Consider the following 19821-nt stretch of genomic DNA (forward strand, 5'->3'; position numbering starts at 1 on the left):
GATAGCTCGTCCGTTGTTGCGGAACCAGGCTGTCTTCTCGACACCTCACCTGTCACCTGTCACCTGTCACCTGTCACCTGTCACTTCACATCTCGGGCATCTCCCGATTCTCCAAAACCACAGATCGTCACCTCCAGCCGGTGTGATTTCCACGTGTCCCGAGCCCCTGCTCCGCGGGCCACGAACTGCTGCTTCACGGAACCCGAGCCCTGAGCTGCCTCTCCATCGGTCCCGAACCCCTGCTCCTCGTGCCCCTGCTCCGCGGGCCTCGTGCCCCTGCTCTGCGGATCCCGAGCCCCTACTCCGCGAGTCCCGTGCCCCTGTTACGCGGGCCCTGAGCTAGTGCTCAGCCCCTGCTCCACGGGCCTCGTGCCCCTGCTCCGCGGGCCCCGTGCCCCTGCCCTGCGGGTCCCGAGCCCCTGCTCCGCGGGCCCCGAGCTCCTACTCCGCGAGTCCCGTGCCCCTGCTGCGCGGGCCCTGAGCTACTGCTCCGTGGGTCCCGAGCTCCTGCTTCGCACCGCCGGCCGCCCGCGGCACGCACGCCCGCGATCTGCGCCGGACAACGCGTGCTGCTGCCGAATGCCTCGCGTGTCTGAACCGCTCGCGAAGCGGGCCGCCAAACAACTTCCGTCTGCGCCGGCCGCCCGGCTGGACGGCAGGCCTGTTTGCTGTCACGCGCGCTGGCCGCGCGGCCTTGCTGACAGCTGGCCCGTCGTGACGCGAAGGGACGGTTCCGGCGGCGTCCCAGCGCAGCTCACGGCGGCTGGAGTACGCTGCCTGCCGTTTTTGCGCCGGGCGTGAGGAGGCAGGTATGCAGTCATGCGCGTGACAAGAGACGAAGCGTGCAGCCATGTGGTTCGGGGCGATGCGACGTTCAGGAAGCGTGCCGCGATACGGCTTCTGGACGGGAGGAACGGGGGGAGGGGAGGGGGAGGGCGAGACTTCCGACCAGTGGGGATCGGCTGCCTTCTAAACAGGAAGACGCCACGGTCGGCGTCAGTCACGTCTTTGATCTTGGCCGAACGCGAGAATTCAGTGCGTGAGGCCCCTGTTCTGTAAGTATACCGAGCCGATGTTGTGGATGACAGTGTTGCGGTAGACTGAAGAGGAGTGTTGCCGGTTGTGCAGTGGTTCAGCTGCCCGTGTGGTAGACTAAAGGTGTGCGTCCGATTCTCCTCGACGCCTGTCCTTCCTGCCAGGGTGAGACGCCAGAGAGCCTCAGCAACTGAGTTCGCCTTAAAGCCCCACCGAAACCGTTTTGAACTTTGCTTACCTTATTGTGCAATGGTAGGACTAGACCATGCCAAGCTTTTAAGCCTCTTTGGAACCGATGGGCGTCATGGATACGGCTCCATCGTGACATCTACCGAGGCCACGCGTATGGTGAAAGCTGGTGCATCCTTATGAACTACTACTTTTTTGCCTTATCTATTCATGATAGTGTCAAATATTATGCTAATTATTATTCATGACATATCGTTAATTATGCTAAGTTTGCACTGAAAAGTGACTTGTGTGTGAATATTGGTCTTGCTTGGTCTAACAGTTTTTTCCTGTGTATGTCTTCAAACGCTCTATCTGTCGAAAATCAGCTCCAATGCTCCCACTTAACCCGAGTAACTCCAGCAACCCCTGCCCCTTACCAAGTCCGCACCGCGCCGCGGCCTGGCCCGGCCTGTCGTGTGAGCCGGCCGCGACCCCCCTCCCCTCCGTCCACCGTCACAAGCCCGCCGTGACCGCCTCCGACACGTTTCAGTGCGCACCGACTGCGCGTCCATCGGGCACTCCCTCTGCCGCACGGCCGGCTACACCTGCCAGGATACGCCCAAAGGAGCCGTCTGCGTCGAAGGTGGGTCCGCCCCGCCCGCGCGCGCGGCTGGGGGGGCGGGGGGGGGGCATCGATCGGTGCAGGAGTGCGGGGCGTGAAAGAGGCCGATTGGTACAGGAGTGAGGCGGCTGAGAGGCACCGATTGGTACTGGAGTGCGGCGCCTGAGAGGCGCCAGTTGGCACAGACCTACGGCAGGTGAGAGGTGCCGATTGACGCAGAAATGCGGCGGGTGAGAGGGGCAGCGATCGGTACAGGAGCGCGGCAGGTGCATTATCAGGCAGTGGCGCCTGTTAGGATATTGAAGATTAGTTTCAGAGGTCGCAGTCATCCGCGCTGGAAGCTGTTGGAGGCCGAGATGAACATGCACGCAAAACTTTTATGTGGGGATGGCGTTTACGGAGGGTGTGTTAGCTATCTGTCCATGTAAGCGGGGTTTTGGGCGAAGCATAACAGAGGTTTCAAAGCTATAATGGTTGGCACTCATTGGACATTTGGCAAATGGCAAGACAAAGGTAAATGCAACCGTAAAAAATGACAGCGGATGATAGCGTGCTGAAAACCCAGGGCGTATATCACGCTCGCTGACGGCGTGCACATTTCAAACGTGTCATGCTATATAAGGCCTCGTCTTTCTGCTCTGCAAATTACGACGAGATCCTGGCCGTGCTAGCCGTGCTCCCGGTGCGGATCTGACGGGGAGTAATCCCGACAGTTCTGTCCTGTCGTCGTCACACGACGCTGACGCTGTTGGCGTTCGTCGGCGGGGGCCAGGAAGTCGCCATCCGCCCCCTGCAAGTCACCGAACAGTCCTCAGGGCCCTGATGGTATCTGGCCAGCTTATGCTAATGGTCGCCCGTGCTCGGTGGCAATGTGTGGCCTTCGCGGCAGGCTGCGATGACGACGGTGAAGGGATGAATTTGACAGGCGTGTGGATCATTACATGGTCTTCGAAGAATCACCAATCAGTGGCAAATGATACTGCGGTAGATCCGTACTGGAATGCTGTAGTTTCTCAGACTGATGCCGGCGGATTCAAGGGACATCCACTGACAAAGGACGAAAGACGGCGAACAAGCGACGCCTGGGAGTGAACGAGTTCTGAGCTGGTCTAAGGAGTACGGGACCAAAATCATGGATGTAAAGAAGATGCCAGACGGATACATGGATGCAAGACATTGATGCCGCTACCAGCAGCGACGGCCACCATTCTTAATTAAAAACCAACACAATACATGCAAATGGAAATGATATTCAAGGCAGATAAAAAAAGAGTTCTAAACATAGGCTGTATCCTAAATTGGAGATCATTACTTAGTAGTTACAATTCGGAGCGTACACCAATCGATGGGAACAATAGCTGGAGAACTAAATACCGGATTGCGCAATACTGAACAGCTATACATATTACCGGAACACCTCAGTTAAGTCCTCAATCACCATCTACCTATTATTTAAATTAGTGGGCATTTCGGCATTTTACAACATGCCCTGCTTAATGCGCAATGGACATATCTTCATTTCAAAAGCGACGGAAGGTCTGGGTGTGTAATATACGAGGTAGCGGGTTATCGTGCGACCCTCTTGTGTGCATAAGCCAACAAAGGCAGTCTTTCCCTTTCACCGGACAGCCTCGTCACGTCAGCTGGCAGCTGTACATGTTCGTACTGCACCCCGCTCTAACCAACTCCCCTGCTTCCCTTTCAGATGCCGCCTCATGCGAGCACAAGCACTGTCCAGTCGGCTACATCTGCCACGACCAGTTTACCAGCGGAGCCCGCTGTGTACGAGGTGAGTGGGAGAGGAGCCTCGATGAACAAGGACGATGACCACGTGCATCAATTAAATCAGCAGCTATTTTATCCCATGCTGATAATGTTTGGGTTTGGTCCGCTAGTAAAGGTTCAGAGGTTTCGAGAAGTTGCTCTGAATTATTGCAAAAAAGCTCATCGGTTTTCGCATATTTGTTCATCCAGGAGTGCTCTAAACCCCCACATCAAAACAAGTTACATTGACTTTCTTGAATGTCAAGATGTGTGTTATTATGTGTGATGTTATGTTATGCGATATGTGTAATTTATGTATGTATGTATTAATGTGTAAGGGCAGTGAGAGTGAGACTAAATAAGTCTGGTGACGAAGCGGACCGCTGAATGGCCAGTGGGTCCACAACAGCTAGACCAGCTCTCAGATGACCAGAAGGACCCCCGAACAATCAGAGGCGTTCATTGGTGACCGGATGAATCCTGGGCGGCTAATGAAGCCCCTGATCAGTCAGAGGGAACAACACGAGGCAGGGGCTCCTCAAAGGCCCCCTCAGTGCCCAGAATGGCTTCGAGCAGCTCGAGCGACCCTTGAGAAGGCAAGGGGTCTCTGAGCATCTGGGTGGTCCGAGCAGTAATTGCGAACCCTGAGTGGTCAGAGAGCCCCTGAGTAGTTTCTGGGTCCTCCGAGTGTCCAAAAAGCGTCAGTGAAGGGACAGGAGGCCCTAGGTAACTGGGAGGTTCCTTATGCGGCCAGGGTGCCCCTGATGGACAGGAATGGTGCGAGGCCTCCAGAATGGCACGCTCAGCGGCCAGAGGGGCCCAAAACGGCCAGGTGAGACCTCTTGAGGAGCCTTCTGAAGCTAGTGCGCCAAATAAGCTTCTGCATTGGCAGAGCAACTCTTTTTTGAAGCTCGACGTTTAATGCCGACATTTTTTTTTCGCCTTGTGCTATCCAAAAAGCAGCCCTCCCATGAGGTCTCTGGATCTACCAGATCCTCAACTTTGGACAGTCTGCAACCCCAAATTCTAGAGTTTCCGGGACCGCGGAGGAGGGGGGGGGGGGGGGTCTGGATCCCCGAGCACACGGAATCTCCAGACATGCTCCATACCTAAAGCAACCTGGATAAGGATTAACGAGCAATGGGAAACAGTTTGAGATGATTGACCGTTTATCAAGCCACAGCTGTCACGTTGGTTGCTTAAAATGTGGCGAAAGGCCCAGGATGAACTCATAAATCCTTGACTTATTGTTTACGTGTGATCTTGGGACAAAACGGCCTCGGGATGTAAAGGTCAACGGGTTCAAGTCCGCCTTTACGGCACCGTTGCAGATAATCATACCATGACACGGATGTCCATTGCTGACGCATGCATGCATAGATGACCTTTTGGCAACGGCATAATTTTGCTTTCTAAGACATATATTTAGGGATAATGGACACTAATCGAGTGTTGTATACCAAGCAAATCCTTTTATCAAGCATGCAAACTCTTGGCATTTGGTATCCTTATTCAAAGCTGAGCAAAGAGCTACCGAACAACCGTGCGATAGGGAGACTGCTGTTTTTCCCTGCAAACTGGGTATGAATCCGCACTGTAGTACTGAAAACGCTGGCACAACCAATACTGCTGGGTACTGAAACCACGAGTTCAGGCACGGCATGGACAAAACTATAGCTTCTACTGATGACCACTAGATGGCGGACGACTGGCACGCGACCAAATCCACAGCCGCCCACACCTCCGCCAGTCGCGTAGGCAAATCACGACACAGGCAACTGCAACACCCTTAATCATTTTAGTCGCTCTCGCTTGTTGTAGCGGACCCCTAAAATACTTACGACAGTGAGCATTGAACCCGCCATCGCTTCCCCATCGCATCGCATCGCAGTGCCTCACAACTCAAGCGATGAGCTGGCGATGGTCCGCTCTGGTTAGACTCCCTGGCGCTGGGGTTCTTGTGTCCTGAAAATGCTTGTGCAGAGTTCTGGGATTCAGGAAAGGACACTATTGCTGAATAGAATATAATATTACGTGACATAACATATGATGTCCAGAGTGGACGCTCTTGCAACCGTTCGGGGTCAACACTGCTACCAATCTCTACAGCGCGCCTGGACCCTCCGTCAGAGATTGTGCAGGTGCAGGGGAAGGGGTGGGAGGGGTTGGGGACTCCCATCCACGGTGGTCGGTGGACTGGCTCTTGGCTCATGACCGCGCTATGCTCCGGTAATGATGAGCTGCTTTGAGGATATTGAATGAAGCGACGGATGAGCATGAGAGGGTGAATGAAACAAATGTTCATGCAATGGGTGGGACCTTCCACGACATTTACCCTCGTTGATGTAATGTGAGTGCAGATGCTGTGGACGTTGCCGACGCTAATTGCACTTAGTACAGTTCCCGACCAAAGAAAAACACTCTTCCCTTTCGGCCCTTGGATAGTTTCTGAACCATCCCTTTTTTCCATCGCGTGCGCCTGTTCGACCCTAGCTCGGGCTGACACGAGCATTGTAATGCTCGGAGGAGTTATCGCTCGGGTATGCCCGTATTATTTCCCCAAATTATATGCATATATATATATGTATATATCTATATATATATGCGATATAAGGCGGACTGCATGCCTACCATAACTGGAAGTCATCTTTCGCAGAACGGGAGTCCTGCGCCACCAAGATCTGCGCCCCGGGAGAGGATTGTTACGAAGAGGAAGATGGTGCAATTTGCATTCAGAGTGAGCAAAATAATCGACAAGTGTGCACAATAAGTTATTGATACGATGCAAATAAATTGAACAGTTAGTCATGGCACATGCTTTGAAATGTTATGTTTATCGCCCGTTTTGCCTGTTTCAGTGATTTGCACATAATGCTTACTTGTGCAGGCCTCGCCATTGCAGCAGTCATATATACGGCAATCAATGCCTAAGTGATAGATATGCTATACTACCGATATGCCTGATATCCTCACGTCTTAGCCACAACTAGTTGCTTCACATATTTTGTCACACGAATCACTAAAGCATGCTTCGTTTTCAGATTACGTCGCTGAGGGATCAGTCAATACAGGTAAGTCATTATGATGGGTGTGGCACGCAAACATACAAATATCATTCCTTAATTGCATGCAATCGCCTGCTCAAATGGTAGGTTTGCTAAAGTGATTTTTTTCACCAATGTAACACTGCGTAGCGTTAGAATGATTAAACATATTCTCCTTCAATCCGCTGAATGCGCTCCGAATTTTACGCCTCATTATTGTACGTTCCCACCACATATCCCTTGAACCAAGCGGGTTTCAAACTGCACGAGTCCATGGCAGCAAGCAGGGGGTTTATGTGGCTCCCTCCATGCTGGTTAAAATGAACAAACGCTCGGCCAAATTCACTACAGCCAGAACCAAAGCCATGTTTTGGGAGGATGTCTGGTCCGCGCCCCCGAATGGCTTTTGTGAGCTTGTATCTGCTTGTGAGCTGAGGTCTTGCAATTAGCAGGAGCAGTGATTCCCGAGGAGTGCGGCCTCAGGTCGGGTCAGGTCAGATCAGATCATAGCCCAGCGGAGGGTCAGGTCACGGTCACGTGACTCAGGTGGTGATCATCGTGACCTCAATCGGACGCCACCACCCGGACGATGCGAGCAGTGCAGCCGGCGTGTGATGATGCAAAATTGGTGGATGTAGCTAGGTCTAACGAAGAACGTGCACTTTCCTCAAGTGAACGGGAAAACGAAAAGGTGTGGGATTGTGGTACATAACCATTCTAAAATGCAATGAATTTAACACAACTTTATTTTCCATGCGTAAATCAAAGCGTATAATTCCTTTGAATTACGAACTTCATACCAGTTTTTCACGCTTGCCGAAAGGTTTCAATAGAAAATCCCGTGAAACCGTTTCTCAGTCTATTCATTGACTGATTCATTCGTTCGATCGGCACAAATCCAATGTAATGATTCGAGGGCGTTTTCGGAGCCAGCGCTTTGCGTTAAGATTTTGAGTTGCATTTTTTGTCACACGGTGTCGGGCTAAGCTTCCTATGGCGACTAAACAAAATCACCATGCGGCTTTTGTGACAATTATTCCATTCATGAATCATGCATCATGCGAGTTTGAAGACAAGCTTAGCAAGGTCTTCGAAGTCAGCATGATAGTGAGGACTGCTATTTCAATACTTAGTACCTGGGGCGTAGGCTAGCAGTGCGAAGGGTGGCGACGGGGGGGGGGGGGGGGGAATGTAACCACTGGCAATACACCTGCGCACTGCGAACAGACTAGGAGATCCCTCCCCTCCCCCTAAAAAACCTTAAAGGTACAAAACCTAGCGTCATAATGAGCTCGCGATGTTGGTTTGTCTTGGAGTCTTAAGCAATTGTTGCCGCTGCACACCATGCGTATTCACTCGACTATCGCTTAGTCTTGTCACAATCCTATGGCTGTTGGACTCTACATGCAGGTGCGCCATACTGGTGTCTATAAGCTGGGAACCAAATTAGCCGTCAGTGATCGCCTAAATTCCGGAATTTTATTGAAAGGGTCGTGGTGAAAACCAGCGCTCATTCTTGCCGGGAGAGGGGGGGGGGGGGGGGGCGGTGAAAGCCGCATCGGTCCCACCCCTAGTCTGAGCCACTAGTTAGTATTACATATTGAAATTTCATCCCCCAAACGTGGCGGCCGCGTCGTCCAAGCTTCACCAGGCACATCAGGCCAGCACTTGTTACCAAATGGACCTCGTGGATATCTGTGTATATCCGATCAGCGTCTTCTGGGTGCGGCCCGGTGAGTCAGCCGATACCCCCGCCCAGACCTTCGCATAGTCGCCGTTCGTCGGTCATGCACCGCTCCCTGTCAACGGAAGGGGCCTGGCCGCCGCGCAAGGAAATGCCTCCGTATCAGCCGGGCGGTGCGGGACACCGTCGGTGACCCTGACGCGCCATCCAACGCTGCTCTCCGCCCCGGGGCCTCCACGGATCCCTTGTTACGGCTTGGTACGGGCTCGGACGTGATGCTGCCGTGTGGAGATGGCGAACGTCAGGGCGGCAACCGCCAGTAGGAGCGTGCGAATTTCCGGCTGTGGTTTTGGACGGCCATTTCATGGAACATGGAACATGGTTTGGACATTTCATGGAACGGCCTCCCGGGCCCAATGTGGCGTAGCGCAGGTCTATGCGCTCATCACAGGTGTAGTAGCGGGTACGCACGAGGCTTCCGGTAATCTCCCCGACCGGCCAAGCTTGACCTGGCTGGGTGTTTCTCAGGATAAAGTCCGGTTTTCTGGCCTAGCAGGTGTTTCGCCTGGTTACTCAACGCCTGCATGCGAGTTGTGTTAATTCCGGGAACTATTAGCTTAGCGTCGCAGTTAGACGGTAAGGGTCAGTTTCTGCTTACATTCGAGACGGCCGCTGCTTGTGTTTTAGTGCAGACGGTAAAGTTTTAAGTAGAATTTCTCGCTCTGGTCTATTCATGACGCAACGAGACAAATAATCTCGCCACTTTTCTTCTGGAACAAATTTATTTATTTTTTCTACCATATTCTAGTAGCGGCTGATCTTTGCGGGAAAGACCTCAACCTTTGCAGCAAATAGAGATTAGCCCAGAACCGTTCGGTCATCACAACAATCCCCATGCCATGACTGTGTACATTGCCAAGACATGAGGCTGTTTGGATCTGCATGGATGCGTGAGTCGGCGCAAGCAACTGTATTGGTCTATTGATTCAACGCGTGAGTTGCAGAGAACACCTGCTCTTTGTGCAGAACGGTCTTAGATGTCATGGTGCACACCCAGCGGCGAATCTTGGGCGTGCCGTAGGTTGTTTACGCTTCAGAGATGGGCGCAAAACACCGTGGGCAATGAATGGGATAGCAAGCAAGGCGGTGGAGCATACTAAGCGTGGTATCTTCTTCATAAGCTGCTTGAAATGGGCTCCGGGGCTTTGAATGCTTTGAATGCGCCATGCCTCATCGTAACATGAGAGTGCGTTGAAGGTTTGAGTTGTATTTCACTTTTCTGACAGAGTTCCTTTCTAAACTTAGGTAGGCATATTCTGCCGTCCATATTTGTGTTCTAGTGTTGGCTGCTTATCTCATTAATGTTCCCGTCACGAATATCGGCAAAGTTGACCAATATCACGCGGGAACAAATGAAGACCACATAGATAATGGTGCATAATTTACGTTTTTCATGCATTTTTAAGCGACTGAAGACAAGTTGCTCGTGGAGTCTCGTCAAAGGCACGCTCAGTTAAACAGATGAGCCATGCCCAGTGCACTCCTGTTCCGGGTGCCTCCTGCCTTAACCTGAGGCGCTGGAATGAGCACACCACTCCGCGATCCGACCACACACGGGGACAAGCCTCCTGCTTAGACCTAGAGCTGTCGAATAAGCACATCACCTCGTGCTCCGACCCCACACGGGCATAAGCCTCCTGCCTTGACCTGAGGCCAAAATGATACATCACCCCATGATCCGACCCCACACGGGCATACGGTCCCTGCCTTGGCCTGCGCCCATCACAGGATGCCCAAAACAGCAGCCCCTAGCGTCTCAGCACCCCATGCTCGTACCGTTCCCACGGCGTGTCAGTATATCGCTGCACACCGCGTCCGGCAACGCCGCTTTCGTCACAGGGGGGCACCGGCTCCGATGACGTCACGGCGCCGGGCGAGGGGGGATGGGGAGCGGGGGGTTATAAAAAGGAGGCGGACATGACGACCGGCGCAGTCGCCAGTGTCAGTCCAGTCCGGTCAGCCGCGCGCGCGGGGGTCGTGGAGGGCGTGGTGGCACCATGAACTCGGTCGCAGCCCTCGCTTGTGTCGCCGCCCTGGTGGCCGTCGGACTCGGCGCGGACGCGGATGTGTTCTCGATTCACGTGCCGAGCGAGCCCAGTGGTCTTTATGGGCTGCCGCCGACGCGATCGTCCCCATCGGCGTCGTCCCGTCCCGATCCGACCCTCCAGCACAGCCAGCAGGATCAAGAGCCGCGCACCCCCCTGACGTCCCGCTTCAGGGGTCCCCCACGGGGACAGAGCAGGGCTTTCCGCTCCAGGCGCCCAGGACGGGGACGCGGCAGGGAGGGGATGAGAGACCCTGCTCCGTCTCTACGCCTCGCTTCCAGTCCAGGGACTTCCCACGGGTAAACGTGAGTAGGGTTGAGGGGAATCGGCACGTATCTGGGCTGTCCCCAGCTGTTACCAGACGCTCCCGGGCCCTGCTCGAGGTCACGCGGGTGGGGGCTCTCCAGTTTTAGCTCAATCCTTCTTCGTCTCCCCATCGAAGGGTTTATCACAGGAACCGATCAGGACGGGTCAGAGCGAGGCGTCTGTGTCCACTTCAATATCCCCCACGCCTTCATCTCGAAGCCAGTCGCGAGGGACAAGGAGGTTTAACCCAAACAGATCGTCTCTTTCTACACGGATCGCCTTTGCAAACTCACAATTGATGGGACATTCTCGCGAACGTAGCCACGTTTCTCTAAATAGGCGGTCCAAATGCCTCCTCAACCCCCAACTTTAACTCCTCTCCAAGAGTCACTTCTCACGGACTCACCAGTAGCACCTTCACCTCCGCGTCCGCCGGATCGCATACCTCTTCCTCCCACTCGCCGGGAGCCCGGCAGCGGGGGCACTCGCGCGTCTCCTCGGTCAGCGTCCAGCCGCTGTCCCCTCTGCCCCAGTCGATCGCCACACTCCTCACCGCTGCGAGAGAGGACCAGGCACGCGCCGCGAACCCGGGCCCCGTTCCTCTCCAGCTGACACAGAGGGGGCGCTCGCGCGTCTCCTCGGTCAGCGTCCAGCCGCTGTCCCCTCTGCCCCAGTCGATCGCCTCACTCCTCACCGCTGCGAGAGCGGACCGGGCACGCGCCGCGAACCCGGGCCCCATTCCTCTCCAGCTGACACTGCAGCCTCCGCCCCGCTCCGCCTCCGGAAGCTTTTCGTCGCAAGCTCCGGCCGTCGAGCCCGCCGAGCCCGTCCCGTTCGTGTTCGCCGCCTCGGTTCGCTCTGCCGGTGAAGTCCTGCAGCCCTCGGGCGCGCCGCTCGGCGGCCGCGAGCCGCCGCCGGCTTCGGTCAGGGCCGGCGGCGGCTCCTCCGAGACGTCGGCCCAGCCCAGGCCCGTCTCCATCTTCTTTGAGGACATGCACTACAAGAACAAGGCGGCAGAGATGGGCTTTGCGAGTCGTACTGTGGGAGCGGCCTGCGGTTCATAGGTAGGCCAACCCGGCTGGGTTCAATGGAACTGAACCTGCTAAGAAGGAATTCTGGGAGACGTGCGCAGAATGTTTGGTGTCTCCTCTAAAGCCAAATGTTGGCGTTTTACTTCCAATCTGTCCAAGCGTATTGGAATGCACGGGGAGAATCAGAGTGCTGCTTAGTTCAGCAGAGGAAATGTGTGTGGGAGCATGTTTAAACGACACATCCGATATCGTAACATTTACTAAATGACTGCATGTTAAAGCTCTCCATTCAGCAATTTTGTCTTAGTCGGAATATATAAACGTGATGGATCCTGATACGACATATCGTGCTCATGAGCGCTGCTGGTGGATGCCCGTCAGAAAATATCTCACCTAACCCTGGTTTGGTGATACCATGTCCATGATGCATGCTCGCTTCAGATCAGGTAAAGAAAGTACATTATCTAGTTTGATATCAGATTATCACATATACTGTGATGCCGTTTTTTGTTTTTCTTCATGCAGACATGGATAACTCCGACATCATTGCACTAACCGATAGAGGGATTTAAAGAGACCGTTCATTCCGAGCTGTGCCTTCAAAAAGTTGCAGCCCAGCTACGTCAAAGTCAACGACTGGAGAGGACCATCACTAGACTGGAATAAACCCTGCGCTATTATGTCAAGTGCATTTCGGAAGTGCTAACATTTGCCTTAATATACACACTTGCTCACGTTCAATGCAAGACAGTATGATGTTGAGAGGGGCACCTTTAGTGACATGTTATTGAAAGTTACATCTAAGATATACTTAAACGGAGTGACAAAAAAGACCACACACGTTGGCGCTGGCTACGTAAAATTGGTCAGGTAGCGCTATTTGCTAGACACCTGACTCTTCACCTTAATCACTAATGCAATGCTCATGATCAGCATTGCTCCCAGCACTCGCAGCCTCCTTGTTTCGCTGCATCTGGTGAGAATTACAGTATGACGCACCGGCAGGCCTGAAGGAGCCCAAGCAGCGCCGTTTGCAGGCATTTAGTCTCCTACTCAGGGTTGTGGTCGTGGGACCCATTGAATTGTACTCTACGTGCTGCACAGTTTCCGTACTGACAGAATAAACTTGTGGGCTTCACTTACTTGCTTCTGAGATCATCGTTGCAATTTAGATGATTCTGATGACGAAAGGAGAAGCGAAAATGTTTTTGGAGCACGTGGTGAAGCAAAGCTATTCTCGCTTTCTTAATAGTTTGTAGTTTTGGCTAATTACCTTCTTGATGGTCCGTTCGTCTTGCTTTCATGCCGGTGTCATAGTCTGTTCTGCTATAAAAGCCGAGTTTCGGCGCTGCCATTCGATTTTCCGATGGTTATGGTTATGGTTATAGATAGTCATGGTTAATTTGCCCTGGGTTATGTCATGGTGATGTTAGCCAGTCCCCTTGCTTGTTTTATCGTATTTGCTTGATTCTATGCCTATGTTATCCACGTAGAAACAAGATGAACAGGCCATCAAAAGGCTAAAAGTCTGTCCACCGGAGTTTGAAACACTTAACACAACCAGGTACGGGATCATCCATATATTATGTGCTCAGATGCGAAATGATGGTTGTAATAATGATGGAGTGCAACCGATGCATAACAACGGGGAAGGCCAGGAGGTCTACGCTTCCACACACAAGGGTGTGTGGGAGCGGAGAACATAATGTTGTGCTTAAAGTGGGGGAGGGAGGAGGGTTGCACACCATATGTAACTTTTGAAAATGCTTCAAAACCTTAAAGGCGGATACCTTTGGCTTTATCTCATACCGCACTTCCTCTGGTCTTTGTTTCGCACCTCTAGTTCAGCTAAGCGCGAAACGGACATTATGTTTTCGGGACTTCGCTCTTAAAGCAGCGCAAACCATCGGAAATTTTACCCAACGTGAGCAACGCGTACCCAAGAGCGGAGTTCAGAATGACGGAAAAACACCGCAAATTTTGGACGATCCCAGCAGCTCGGATTCATCGCACAGTACAAAATCCATTCCGCTTCTTCTCTCGTCAGGACCCGTGCAAATTGCCACTTTGACTCCACCCCCACCGGGAAACAACTCAATGTAGTAAACAGGCTTACCTAAGTGCGGGACGTAAGCAGCCCGTACGGGCCGCTGCAGTGGGTCACACAACTGCAACTCTGAGCAGCAGGCTGACGACGCACTTACAAACTGCGCCCCTAAATATTGTTTTAGGGAAGCGAGGGCATAATTCTTTTACTGATTGGGGAGAGGGGGCGGGGGGGGGGGGGGGGGAAGGGGGCGAGGGATGCGAGGCTCCGGCAAAAGATGCGTGCCGTGAATATGCAATTTTCAAAGGAGCTGACTCTATGCTTTCTAGGATATTTGTTTTAATAAACAAAATCTTTAAAAATCTAGGAACTGGTCCCATAGTTGAAAGTATGGTAGTGATTGGCAGCAAGTAACACCTAAAATGATAGGATTTTTGTTGCATTGAATTTTCCTGTTTTCTCTTCTGGTAAGAATCAAGCCGAACAGATTGAGGCGGGGTTGAGGGGGAAGGGTAAGCCAATATTTGGAAGGCCAAGCTCAACAAAGATACTCACAAAACAGCACAAATCGACACCCCTGAACGGAACGCTACAACTAGCTGTGACATAAGGCCAACTGGTATCTAAACCCGTTACTCGTTCCCAATGCAGAAAAAGAAGTCTGCAGGCGCTGGGAGGCAGTGTTGATCAGGAACACTGCACCGGCGAGCACTGTGCAGATCCGGGGACCAGCATATTAGCGCTGTGTAGAATTCTTTCAGCAGCTTGCGTTCACCCATATATCTCTCGTCAATCTGCTTATGTGTGTCTTGGCTATAACGTCAAGCGATTTGCCGCTGAAGGCGACCCCATCAGGTGTTAATGCACGTGCCTCGCCTGCTGGTACATTTTGCTTGCGTTTGTGCGAACGGTGCCTGCCAGCTCAACTTATTTCCTAAACTTTGGAAATGTCTACGACGACTGGAATGCAAAAATTGATGGGTATTACAACGAATGAGCCTTTCTTTTCGATGACATTTTTTTCAGTGCGAAACCCTGCAGACATCCTTTGCGAACATCACCGTACCATAAAGTACATTCACAGTAACAATGAAAGCGTTAGCACAACGTCTACACAATTTGGCACAAGCTGTAGCTCCAGCTGGTTACCCCCCGCTGCCTAATCCACGCTGTAAGCCGTAGCTGACGAGGCAGGCAGTGACGGAAGCTGTACTGGGGTTGCGGCGGTGGGGCAAGATCCTTCGGCGAGTAGAACATCTCGTGTCTTGGTTCCGGGTGTCTTTCTCACGAATGCAATCAGTCACTATGAGTGAAAGCATCTGCCACTTATGTATGTCTTCGTAAGTCGTATTGCCCACCTGCAAACGCATACGTCTTACCAGTGGTTTTAAATGACAGCTATAAATTTTGGAACTGTATGATGACGCCAGCAATGCTTACTGTGCAAAATATTCATAACGACCAATACAGCATAGGCCGAACGGGTCTCGAAGTCAGCCAACTGGCACCTTCGTTACTTCAGGGAATCGGTCCGACTTGATCCGACCTGACCTGACTTGAGCCGGCCCATCCTGGCGCGGTCCAGTGATCCCTGGCCCTGCTCGGTCCAGCTGGACTAAATTTTGAGAGGCCTATTTCTTCGAAATTACTGACTTCACCGCCGCACAGTTTTGCACGGCAGTAGCAGAATGATTGACAAGTTGTGCTGAATTGTTTCGAGGCGCGCTTATGCATTTTACCTATTTGGTCAGGCGCATTTCCCTGTAACGCCGCTTATGACCACATACATTCTTTTGGTATGGGGGAACATACAACTTACAGTCTTGTAAAAATTTGCAGAAAAGTGCTACATGTGCACAAGTGTAGCTACAAGCCTAACAAGCAAAAAAGTTCCAGTTACAAATGTAACATGCGAGTGTCGGAACCTTGGTGTATAGTGTACGATGTCTAGACCTTGGAAATCCGGAGTCGCAGTAACACTAGACCAACACGATTTAACAGGGGAGATAACGTGACTTGGTACAAACCTACGCGATTGCGCATTTAGCTGGCAGGCGGCAACGCAACCCGAATATCTACCACAGATCTACCAGTGTGGGCCATTGGTTAGGGTTAGATCTTTCCAGTTAGTGCAGGTAAATGCCTGAAAATGATTGCGCGGTGTGGGTGAAGGCAGGGGATACACGCTACGTTTCCAGCTCAACACCTTACGTAGAGCAACAAGTGGTCGGTCGGGAGGCAGACAACAGGACCTTTTTAAATTTTACCAAATACTGTACGCTGGGGTCTAAAACAAAGGATATTTGTCTGATCCATGAAAACCACGCAGGAAAACAGCCCAACTTACTGTGACTAATACCCATGAAAAGCGTATCAGTTTTGTAGTTGTTGGTCACAGACAAGGGAAAAATAAATCAGCCGATGTGATTTACGTATTAAAACAACAATTGTGAGCCCATATACCTACTGAGGTGCCACGAAGACAAACTTTCCAATGCATGCATAAACCCATCGTTATGGGCTCAGAAAAAACACCTGCCTCATGAAGTTTGAGTTTTCGTATCATGTACATCATTCGAGACCTAATCCTCATCATTCATGTCACGATTAGAGCGCCATTTGTCATTACCTCGCTCGTCATGCTGTTAAAGGGGTCTCTACCAACGACGCAACGTTACTGAACGAGTCGGCCATCTGAATTTACGCTTCCTGTAAGCCATAGCCTTAGCCATAGCCAAGTCATGTAAATTATTAGGCCTCAGAAACCCCCCGATGAACACGGCTGATATATAACATGTCACGTAAAAGGAGACACTGCGTGTTGTATAACTGAGCGCATGCCTTTGCGCCGAGCCCATTGTTGTGTCACAGGAGCTGTGTTATCCAAGGTGTCTGTCTAAACATTGTTTACGCTAAGGATGACATCGGTATTTGAGAAATGGATGGCTATTATTCCAGCTCAGGAAGTTCCTTTCCAGTCCTGCCCGTTGAAGTTAGCAGAACCTGTGTGACAACATTTGCATTGTTCGCAACGGCACAACCGTGGGATAATCGTGCATTCGCACGCACCGTTTATTCACGAGAATCTCGAGAACAGAAACAAAGAAGTAGCATACTGCAGCGTTCGATCGACAGAACAATGACGCTTTGCATTCCTACATCGATGATTCATCGTGCTTTGGACACCTTGGGTGATTTAGGCTGTAAGCTAGAGACCGTTTCACATGGCCTTGGAAGGCATGCAACTGTCGGCACTGGGCTACGCTGGACCTTGAGTATTCAGCTAGCACATTTGAAAGCGAAATTTACACTGTTTTCCCTCATTGCGACAACATCCTTACAGAGCCCAGAGTTGTAGCTGGCAAATGCGAAGGTTGCCTCTACAGCTAAAAGTCAACTATTCCACGCGCATGATGACGCCCATTTAGAATTCCAGCGGATGGACAGCTGGAAGGACATCGCCTTACTGTAGTAGAATGGCAGCTAGTGAAGTAGCTGGAATGTTCAAATGCAGCCTGTGATAAGTAGTAGTGAAAGACTTCTTATACTATTAGAATATTTCTGCCATTTCTTTTATTGGCAGCTACGACGAAAGGAGACTGTTTCTTCCTCCATGTTAATGCTCCCACCCCTCCCCACCGATCTCCTGTTCCGACCATCATCCCCTCCCCACTGATCACCCCGTCTGACTCCGGCCCTCCCCACTGGTCTCTCCATCTGACTGCGGCCCTCCTCACCGACCGCCTGTGTGACTCTTCCCCTTCTCACTGATCTCCCCATCTAACTCGGCCCCCGCACTGACCCCTGTGTGACTCCACCCCTCCCCACCGAACCCCGTATGAACTGCGCCCCTCCCCATTGATTTACCCGTCCAACGCGACCCCCCTCACCGACCCCCTGTCTGACTCCACCACCCCCCCCCCCTCCGCAGAGGTCAAGGCCGGCAGGTGTCCGGCCATCCAGCCGGGCTCGTACCGGGGTGACTGCAAGGACACGTGCAAGTATGACTCCGAGTGTCCCAAACAGCAGCGCTGCTGCAACAACGGCTGCGCCAACGCCTGCCTCGATCCCGACTTCAGGAAGTCGTGCGACGACGTTAACTGTCCGGACGGCTACGCCTGCCTCGATAAGGACAAGCTGAAGGATGCCTTCTGTGTCAATACTAGTAAGTGCGGATACTGAGGTGTGCAGATCTTCGTTGTTTCAGCGTTTGTAGAGGATGTTCTTCATGTTTGGCCGCGCTTTCACGTTATGAAATAGTTTTTGGGTCCCTTATATATGCAACATGTTTCCTATTCATCCTAATCAAATAATATTGTGGAATACCGGCGTCGGTACACATATCCTTCACTCAGTCTTGCTGAGTTTTTCCCTCCACGCTCCCTGACCCTCGCCCTGATTCGGCGCTTTTCATAACGCGGGTTGATAGCGGAGACGGTTAATGCGGTTTCTGGCGTTTCCAACGTAATACAGGAAGGGGTTAGCAGAAAACAATCAGTGGATTGATTTCAGAAGAGATCTCGATTGGTACCAAAATGTCGTCTTTCGTACTAGTTATTTATTGTTAGGTCGGTAATTGATCCCATCATGACAGGTCGAAGGTCAATATTTCCCCAAAATCACACTTTTTCAGCTTTACAACATCGCACCAAGGAGACCATAACTTATGGTGAGATGAAATTTAGCCAGGTGTGTTTCTTGTTTAATTATCAGTATAACTGCATATATTTGTGTGTTTTTAGCATACCTTTACGATACATGGCTCCATTTACACGCGCCGGGGTGGCCGGCTGAATATCCTTCGGTCTGATGGGCGAGGGTCAACTGGACCCCCTGGATCTCGGAAACTAAGATACTAAAGACACCACATTCGCATTGCAGATTACCCTGTGCGTAAAATCCCTTGCATCAAAGTTGAGGTTCTAGAATATGAGCTTGGGGTCCAATAAGGTCAAGCAATGTCAAACTCCAGACTGACCTCTCAAGTGCCCTGAAACACTCCTCACGTAACGCCGTGAAGCTAGGTATCTGTTTCTAAGCAAAGGGTCAATGAGTTAAGTGACCTTGTTTAACCTTCATAAGGCCAAGGTGACCAAGTGCCTTTGAGATTGTTCCTATTTTGCCTTTCGAATAAAGGTCGGGGATTACGCCAGGTGATCTGTTCCTAAAAATAAAATGTTGACCTGCGTCATTTTTGTCAGTGACCTTCTCCGATCTTTAAAAAGCCCATAGATTGCGGTTCCTGTCATGAATAATTTTGAAATGAGCGCCAGAAACTACCCATAAAACCGAGCTCTCGAGTGAAAAGCGGGTTAGCTTTGACCTTGTTCTGACCTTCATACCTGGCCCTAGGTCAATTTGAAGTGGTTGTAATTCTAGGTGTCACTGATTTTCCCGCTTAAGAAACTATTTTACATGTGTGTGACTTCATCTTAACACTCCATTGTTGCATCGCATTGCACCATTCCCTAGAAAATTCCCATCCCTGCCATAGGTTAGCAACCTTGAAATACGCATCAAATTTTTCGCATCAAAAGATCTACTATTCAATTCTCTACAGCTATTGCAAATTTGGTGCGACTACGACGCGCCCTTCCGAAATCATTCTGGAAAAACCTTGGGGGGAGGGGTCAATTTGCCCCCGCCCACCCGTGCGCGTGTTCATGCAACAAACGTCGGCCCGCCGCACGCATTCCGCGGCATCGTTCGCTGCCGCCCGCTGCCCGCGCTGCCGCCCGCCGCCCGCGGCGGCCTTAGATTGCCGTGCAGTGTTCCTAAAAAAACGCTGTTGCTCGGGAGCCAGAAAAGCTAGAAACACTTTTGGTGGGAAAACACGCGTAATGAACATCCATAGCCTAGTGAAAACTTGAGCGAAATTTCTAACACGCTGGAGAGGTATCCTCAAAAACCTCAAAGTGGTTGCATAAAAAATTATGCCCTCGCCCCTATCAGGACGTGAGTTGATAGACATACATTGCTTGTGCTGCACTGACGCAGTACCGGAGTGTTGCA

General features: G+C 51.6%; 1 protein-coding gene across 1 annotated transcript in view; it reads left to right on the forward strand.

Moving 5' to 3' along the window:
• LOC119097306 (balbiani ring protein 3) overlaps positions 1-19821 on the forward strand; it is a 55402-nt gene that overhangs the window by 16153 nt on the left and 19428 nt on the right. Inside the window, exons 10-12 of the mRNA XM_037220354.1 lie at positions 1757-1849; positions 3534-3617; positions 17741-17974. Coding sequence (XP_037076249.1) covers positions 1757-1849; positions 3534-3617; positions 17741-17974 — 411 coding nt within the window. The remainder of the gene's footprint in view (positions 1-1756; positions 1850-3533; positions 3618-17740; positions 17975-19821) is intronic.

The sequence above is a fragment of the Pollicipes pollicipes genome, unplaced genomic scaffold (genome assembly GCF_011947565.3).
Source record: "Pollicipes pollicipes isolate AB1234 unplaced genomic scaffold, Ppol_2.1 Scaffold_4295;HRSCAF=5057_pilon_pilon_pilon, whole genome shotgun sequence".
In the NCBI taxonomy this organism is placed as follows: domain Eukaryota; kingdom Metazoa; phylum Arthropoda; class Thecostraca; order Pollicipedomorpha; family Pollicipedidae; genus Pollicipes; species Pollicipes pollicipes.